The 8,953-nt window shown below is 31.8% G+C and overlaps 1 protein-coding gene and 1 pseudogene across 1 annotated transcript; both read right to left on the bottom strand.

Annotated features, from left to right (window-relative positions):
- On the bottom strand, positions 2,194-2,678 carry LOC109133016. Its single transcript, XM_019245548.1, has 2 exons — positions 2,629-2,678; positions 2,194-2,350 (listed from the first exon to the last, which is right to left on the bottom strand). The coding sequence occupies exons 1-2, from the start codon at positions 2,676-2,678 to the stop codon at positions 2,215-2,217; spliced, it is 186 nt and encodes a 61-aa protein (XP_019101093.1). The 3' UTR covers positions 2,194-2,214.
- Positions 2,777-4,860, bottom strand: LOC104789089 (annotated as a pseudogene).

Genomic DNA, 8,953 nt, shown 5'->3' on the forward strand with positions numbered 1-8,953 from the left:
AAAACACAAGGAAAGATCATATGGTGTTTTGTAAAGATGGTAACAAGTTTTTAAAATCTTTCGGAGTGATATAGAGATAGGCTCACATGCCTAGTGAGAGGACGTGAGGTCTATTTAAAAAGGTGGGCTCATGAACTGAGATTGGACATGGAACTCACTTATAGGTGGCGGTCGGGGCGTTACAAATAATCTCATTGTAAGTAGGTTAAATGAATTGATATTAATGAATAAGAAATTAACAAAAAATTTTATTTCAAATTTAATTCAAATAAAATGTCCAACTCACGGTTTAATCTGGATTAGTACCTAGTGTGGAATTATTGAACTGAAGGAAAAAAATCAATTAGCAAACATCGAATCCATATTATACTAGACCCAAAGCGGAAGTCACGAATACTACTACTAGCTAGACCAACCAAAAACGTTGTCGTTTTTTTCATCGAAGAGGAAACCAACGTTCTTGAAACTGAGATTGATGAGAAACCATGAAGAAGAGAAAGACAAACATGAAGGCCGCTCCCCATGGCGTTTCTCCGGCTCTATACAAAGTCTCTCTTTCATTCAGAGGTATAAACGACATCATCTTCCCTCCTACACCTCCATCGTCGGATAGAAAATGGATGGCCAAGAGCAAAAGCAGAGGAGATGCCATTCCTGATCTAAGCCTGACTTTTTTTTTGTTTTTCTTGATTTATGGCTGTTTGTGGTGTTTTCTTGTATGTTTTTGGTTGGGTTGTGGTTCCCATGAGTTTTTGGTGAGTTTCGGACGATTTGGAAGGGATGGAAAACGGTTCTTCGACTTTCGGCTTCGAGCAAAACGTGTCTGCGGAGTCGGTATCGATCGACACCAAGGGCCACTGTCGGTCGACACCAACCTTTTCATCAGGTGGCTGATACTTGTTTTCCAAATTTGTTTGTGTTTGTTTGTTGTTTGTTAAACGTCGGTTTCTCAGATGTTTGTGTGTATAGCCCAATAGATGGGAGGATTGCCTCACTAAGTATTTGTGATATACTTACGCATCTCAATTGTTGTTTTTGGTGTGTAGGTATGTGGCGTAGAATTATGCGATGAGGAAGAGGATGATCTAAGGTCTCGGTTATGTGTTGTCAGTCTTGGTTATTTTTATTACGGTTGGAACTTGGTTTAGTAGCATGGTAGGTTGTTGGTTAGAAAAATTAGGAATGTTATATTGTTGGTATGTTTCCGCTGTGCATATTGGTTGTTGTTGGTTTAATGATGATTTGTGGTTTGGTGGGTTTAATTAAGTATTCCGCTGTGCATATTGGTTGTTATTGGTTTAATGATTATTTGTGGTTTGGTGGGTTTAATTAAGTATTCCGCTGTGCATATTGGTTGTTGTTGGTTTAATGATGATTTGTGGTTTGGTGGGTTTAATCTATACTATTAAAAGGGATAAACACTTAGGGATAAAAAAAAAACAATAAAACCAATATACCATACAATGCCCTTACAAAATAAAAAAGAAAAGAACATGGACAAAAATATTTGAGGGCAAAGAGGTAAACATATTATAACCAAACTCGCGGATCTAAGTGTTTGGGGATACCCAATTCGGATCTTGGATATATAAAATGAGTATCCAAACAGTGTTTCTTACCAAACCTATAAGCAAATTCAAAAAATAATTAGAAAGAAAGAATATTTTAATTAATCAATACAATAAAAAAAGAAGTTGTTTCTCTCCAGAGTATGACACCTCAGCCTCAACTTTGAAGCATGTGTTGACACCTGAATAAAATTCTCTACCCTATCACATTATAACATTAATACACATCAGCTTTTTTTTCTTTTAAGTGGACAAAGCAAATCGAAAACGAGACCGCTTAATCAATTGATTGATTTCTTTTATTCGTCGCTGTAATACCGAAGTTCGAGACTCTAACTCATCGGTCATCTTCTAGCTCTTGATTGTTCTGTTTAGTCTGTGTCTTATGCATTATTTTTTTGTTTTGTTTTGGCTTGCTTTAGTCTGGACTAAACTATGATCCTTCTACTTTTCGTTTCCAGTTAACCAGTGCCGTGCTAAGACGAATTGTGGCTTAGGGCGGATAAGAAAAATGTGGCTTTTATTATTAGAAATATCAAAAAAAAAAAAAATTTAACGACAACAACGGTGAAGAAAAGAAAAAAAATTCTAAGCCACAATTTTTCTATCCTTTTTTCCTAAAAAATCATTCACCAAACTCACATAATCAAGCTCTCGAACCAATTCTCTCTCTATAGATATGATAGCCAAAGAATTTAATCTTTCTTGTGACATAGTTGATCGAAGGTAAGATTTTATCAACTTCAACTTTGAAAAACTTCTTTCTGCAGTGGCAACAGATACTGGAACCGTTAACAATATCTGATAAGCGATCCAAGAATTAGGATAACAACCTTCCATTGTTTTCAGAAAATCTAACACTTCGATAGGTCTCTTGTAGTCTTTTGGTAAAACCTCTTTTAGAACTTTCAGTTCGTAAAATAAATCATTCCCATCAACATCTGAATGATTGCCATGCTTTAGAGAAGCTTCAAGATTGGTACAAGATGCCAACAAGCTATCATCACTTGCCGTTTGCAGTTTCCTCAAATCAAACAAAAATCCAAATGTTTGTTCATACTTCTGAAATTGTTTAAATCTCTCCTCAAGAGAACATAGAGCTTGATCCATGACTTTGATGAAGTAATAAATTCTAAAGCTTTCTTCTGGTGATAAATTCACAGAACCATCAACATTCTCCGGATCTTCATCAAAATGTTTTTTTCTTGTTATGACACGTTTTGCTTTAGTGGGGAAAACAGCTTCAATCTCCATAGCTTCAGCCACTTTTCTAGCTTCAGATTTCGCTTCTTCAAAGCCTGTATCTCTATACTTTTGAAAATAAGAGACTAGTCCTTTTAGTTGAGCAATAGCAGAATCAATATCCATGTCTTCAGACTGTAAATTTTTGCTTACCGTGTTAACAACAACTAAAAGATTGTACCAAATAACCATAGACAACAAGAATTCATAACTTCCAATCCCATGTGTTTCACTTATGGCAAGAGACTCAGCATCACTTTGTGCTTCTGGATCAACACTAGTTTCTGCTATATAAATTAAGGCATCCCTTATTTTTGGAGCTTGAAATCTTACTGCCTTGACGCATGCAACATGACTCTCCCAACGAATTTGAGATAAAGCTTTAACTGTCAGCCCTCCCACCATATCTTCAAGTATTTTCCATCGCTTAGTTGAAGAAGAAAACAAACGATAAATACGCTGAATTATCCCAAAAAAAGATATCGCTTTTGTAGGTGTATAAAACGCACGTGGATTGACATCAAGAAATCTTTTTTGCACTCCTTTATGCTTTCCTTTCATATTTGATCCATTATCATATCCTTGTCCTCTGAAATCATCTATATTTTAATCAAGAGCAACTAACACATCCTGTATCTCATGAAAAAGCCCTTCTCCTGATGTGTCATCTACTTTCAAAAAAGTCAGAAAAAATTCTTCTACCTTGGTTGAATTTGCTGAAATATCAACACATCGAATGATGAGAGTCATTTGTTCATGGTGACTAACATCTGGAGTACAATCAAGAATAACTGAGAAGTATTTTGCCAATTTAATCTTCTTGATGATCATACCTTTGATCTCATCACCTAACATTGATATCACCTCATTTTGAATCTTGTTACTGAGATAATGATAACGAGATTCACCATCTTTATAACGCCGAAGATGTTCTCTCATAACCGGATCCCAATCAGCAATCATCTCAATAAAACTTAAAAAGTTTCCACTGCCGTCTTCTCCTATCTTTTCGTTACTTCCACGAAAAGCTAAATTTTGTTTAGCAAGAGTTTTTACTAATGAAAAGATTCTCAGCAACACATCTTTCCAATGACCCATCTCTTTATGAATCTCATCTTGCATATGTTTATCAACAGTTTGCTTTTTCTGAAACCTCAAATCTAGCTCCACCCACTGACTCATACACGACACATGACCATGACTAGTTTCATGCGTTTTAAGTCTTTCCGAAATGTGTTTCCAATTCTTTAATCCTGTAGAGGCCAATTGAGTAGGAAAGCTTTCTTTACTGAATAACTTGCAACAAAAACAAAAAACTTTGTTTAATGTTTTTGAATACACAAGCCAACGCCTATCTTGTTTTTCTCCGTTACTGAGCTCTCTTGTATAATATGAATGAGAAAAATGTCTACCCCCAATCTCTTCTCTAGGAAAGTGGTAGTGAATTTCCTGTCTTGGTCCAGGTCCTTTTTTAACCATAATATCTATCCATTGCTGATCAATTTTCCCCCAATTAGCTGGATCACAAATATCAGGAATTCCATGAGATTCCTTAAAATCACCTCCTGCATCTATGTTCTCATCCTCTTGTGCTTTCGTATCCACATTCTCATCTTGTTGCTCATTCAAATTCTCATCTTCTACCTCGTTCAAATTCTCACCATCTAGCTGATCAGCCACATTATCATCAGACCCACCATCAACAGAAGTATTAACATGCTCGTTTCCACCAGATTTATCACCACCAATTTTAGTTCTTTTCACAAACTTTAGCATAGAATTCTGTTGAGTCTTTATGAACTCATCCTCTTTTCTTTTCTTTATTGTTTTGTCCCATCCTGGGGTGTGTCTTCTTGTTGGTACCGGAGGCATCTTCTGAAATTTATAATAAAACATAGTTAGATGTCCAACGAAATCAGACTTGAGAAACAGAGTTGAAAACAGAAAAAAAAAATCAAACATACCTGCGAAAGACAACGCCAACAAGAACTAAAGAACACAAAAACTCTTATGAATAATGAAAGTACAGCAAAAAAAGTTTGTGAAACGAGTAGACGGCACGGTGAATAGGTTATCAATTGACAAGTGTTCACAATTCTTAAACCCTACAAATAGTTCTTTTTATTCTTAATTATCTTCCATTAGTATTATTATTATATTAATTTAGAGTATAAAACAAGTGTAAAAATTTCCTTATATATTAGATTTATAAATATTGTTATGGGCTTCTAAAAAAAACCCACTTTTACATAGACATTTATCTTATGAATATAAATATACATAAAGCCTAAATAGGAAAAAAATGTGGCCTAACAAATTTTTAAATTTTGGTGGCTGAGGGCAATTGCCCTTTCCTCTTGCCTATAAGCACGGCACTGCAGTTAACATAATTCTATTCTTTTATGTCTCTCAATTTTGAGGATTAAGAAAAATTTCTAGGCTGTGAATTTGAGATGGTTTTTTTTTTTTTATTATAAGCTATGTGTTTGAAACTTAAATTTGAAGGAGATCCGAGGTAATATATAAATTTTAGTCAACACCACCAGAATCTGTAAATTTTGACTAAAAAGTAATATGAATACTTTGAGTTGTTACACATATATGATCATGGTTAGGGACTCCGGTGATCCCGCACCTAATATAGTTAAACACATACATGGTTTAACTCCTCCACTGAAAGATGCTTGAAAGAGAAGATTTCGTATGTAATGTGCATTTACTATTATCAATCCGTCAACTAAGCTTCCCAATTAGACATATGATCATGTTTTTCCCAGTTATTCTTGGATGCATGATTTTGGCTCATTAGTTTTTGTTTTTTTTCTGCTTGGAGGACGATTTGGGGGTTAGTTGTTTATTGAAAGAGTGTGTTGTATTGTGATGAACGAGTGTTATAATGAGTTGTCTTTTTTTTTTGTTTATGCCTTCTCAAGAACTAGGTTCTCAACACCATGTTCTGTTTTTAATTTGTTTGTTAGGTAACAGAGATACGAAACAAGATTTAGTTAACTTGTAGTGAGCAGTGTGACAAATTTAGTTAACTTGAGTTTACATTGTGCAGTGTTCTGTTTATACTCATCTTGTCCCATTAATTTGTTTTTTAGACTAAGAAAAACCTTGCAAAGGAACCTTCATCTACGCTAGAGGATGGCTCTTCTTCTGAGTAGGACTATAGGAGGATGATTCTTCTTTGGATGAGGTAGGAATTGTGTCATAAACATCATTCTAATGTTAGAGCATTGCAAAACTTTTTTTTTTTCAAAATTGATTTGTTACTTATGTAGGAACTTGCCCCTGCAATCAGCAATTAAAACTCTTATATTCATTTCATGTTCTGATTTCAAAATTGTCCAAACGTATCAACGAATCATATGATGACAAAAGAAGAATTGACTCTATACCTACCTACTCATGCTGGGAAAAACAATCTTCAAAGCCTTATTATTTGATTGATCTAAGAAACAAATACAAAAGAATATGAAGACAATTATTTTTTTTGGTACATAGGAGGAGAAAGAGGAGGACAATTTTGGGATTCTCTGGAATGAGGAACCAGTAATCAAAATTGCATGTCTCGGTTTGTTGTTTGCGTCCAGATAATAATCTTGGTTGGTTAATTCATTTGGTATTTATTGGTTCGTTTGACAAAAGTCACAATAATGTTGTTTGTCCATGTGACTTACGATTGTTTAATTAAAATAAAAAAAAACGAAGGCTGTATCATAATTATTTTTGTTTAAATTTAGAATGTGTAAGTCTTACATTAGTGATTTTGCCAAAATATTTTAAAAACTAATATCGTCCTAATCCAAAGTCAAGAGAAAGGGAGTAGGCACATTACGTTTTTAATCTAATTTTTAAATTAATTTTATATTCATAAATTTATTCATACAATATGATTATGTGCATAAAACATAATCAACATCTTACCTTAATTTTTAATAGCTTTAATTACTAACAAATTAGCTTTAATTACTAATGTATATTATCATAAAATTTATAAAAAATCATGAATGATGTTTTTATTAAAATTTAATGAATCCAAAGAGGTTTAAAGAAACATATAGTTATAACTTAATTCTATTTTGATCCATATAGTATAACAAATATGTGTTCTAAAACTCACATATATTTATTACAAAAAATAATTAGTGATATGTGAGAGAATTTTATATTATTAAGCTATTATATATCTATACTATTAATTGGGGAGCACACTTAGGGATAAAAAAAAGACAAAAACATAATATATATCCATGTTGCCAAACAAACCCACTTACTTACATAATTAAAAAAAAAAATTCCTAAACTAATGGTAACAGTTGATAGATATTACCAAAAATAACAATCCAATTTAATACTATAATTCAATAAAAAAATTAAAACAAATCATAATTTATTTTTGATTTTCAAAAACTTCCATAACTAAATGATACGAATTTGAAAAAAAAAAAATCATACTAACTAATTTATGGTTAGTATTAGATTGAAGCAAAAAAAAAGTTGATTGTTACCAAAAAATTTCAAATAGTTATGATATTTGCCAAATATAATCTAAATAAAATATTTAGTACTTTCAAATATAGCATATTTTGCGAATAAACTTTGGATTTTAAATTCGTCATTATCTCAAAAATATTTTGTGATTTGAATGCAATGCATTATCTCAAAAATTCTAACCATCTAAATTCTACTATAAATATAGTAGTCGAATGAATATTCACTATTCATCAAACAATTCAACAATTTTCTTTACTATTAGTCTATTACTATAGCATTCTAAAAAAAAGTTTCTCTATAATTGTATTGTTCATTTTTTCTGTATAATTATTATATTTTTCATTTGTATTTATTTGTTAATAATGACTAATGTTGACTAATGTTTATGTGTAGTCATACAGACCACACCAGAGCATACCTGAATCGTCGTGGTCTCGAGTCCGAATTTTTATTTCTTCTTATACGATGATTCTTATGATCTAATAATAGTTGTTACGTTATGTGTACTCTCTCCCTCATATGTTTAAGTGTTATAAATTGATTTTTGATCTTTCAGATGAAAGATGATCTCTTCAGCCCAATTTCATTGAACCAATCTATTGATTATAATGTACAATACTTTTAATATTTAAAATATTAACGATTTGGTATTGATATATAAAAATATTAACGATTAGCTACATATTGAATAGAAGAAAAAAACATGGAAGGAATGAGGATCGACTTTGATTTCATCTTCACACAATGAACGTACATAAAATTATTTTCTTGCTCTCATTGATTTATAACTTTAATTTTGGGATTTGACTTTAATGTAATTCTTCTTTGTAGTTGTCAAGACACGAGCTGTACAAGCAATTGTGGTCATGGCAAGAACTAAGGGTATATATATCACACTATTTTATGGTTCATGTTTGGTTTTTAGTAATATATCACACTATTCTACGTAGACCAATTCTAATAAGTTTTTTTTATTTGTCACAAATTCTAATAAAATTATGTTCCACAGATATCAAAGGAAATCATCGGTTTAATCACTTCAGCTTAAGCAATATTAATCTTCAATAACATTACAATTTAGAGCTATCATCCATGGCTCATCGATCAAACATATAGCCAAAAGATGTACAATTTGATTTTGATCAAATCTTATATTTTACAATGGCGCAGGATAGTAAGAGTCATCGATTCATGGAGAATTCACGGGAAACTCGGTGGATCGATCGTGTTCCATTTCATGGAATGCTATTAATATACATCTTCAATTTTTTTTGTAGATGCTATTTATATATTTTAAAGATATTTAAATAATAATATAAAATATTGCATTAAAAATAATAATCTGTGATTTAAATTTTAATTAAGTTTCCAAAAAAAAAATTGATTAGAAAATTAGAAAATTTGATGTTAAAATCACATTGGAAATGTAAAGTGACCGTCTATGTGAAACAAGAAAAAAAACTCTAGAGAGAGTAATATTTAGTATTGAAATACTAAATTGATTAATCTTTAATACGATGAAAGAAAAAAAAAGATTAATATATAATCATTTCAAATACCCATCAAAATATGTAATTATTGAAACGGGAACATGAATATAACTGAGAATGATGTAAATAACTAATAATCAGAGATTTGTGTTC

The sequence above is a fragment of the Camelina sativa genome, chromosome 5 (genome assembly GCF_000633955.1).
Source record: "Camelina sativa cultivar DH55 chromosome 5, Cs, whole genome shotgun sequence".
Lineage (NCBI taxonomy): Eukaryota > Viridiplantae > Streptophyta > Magnoliopsida > Brassicales > Brassicaceae > Camelina > Camelina sativa.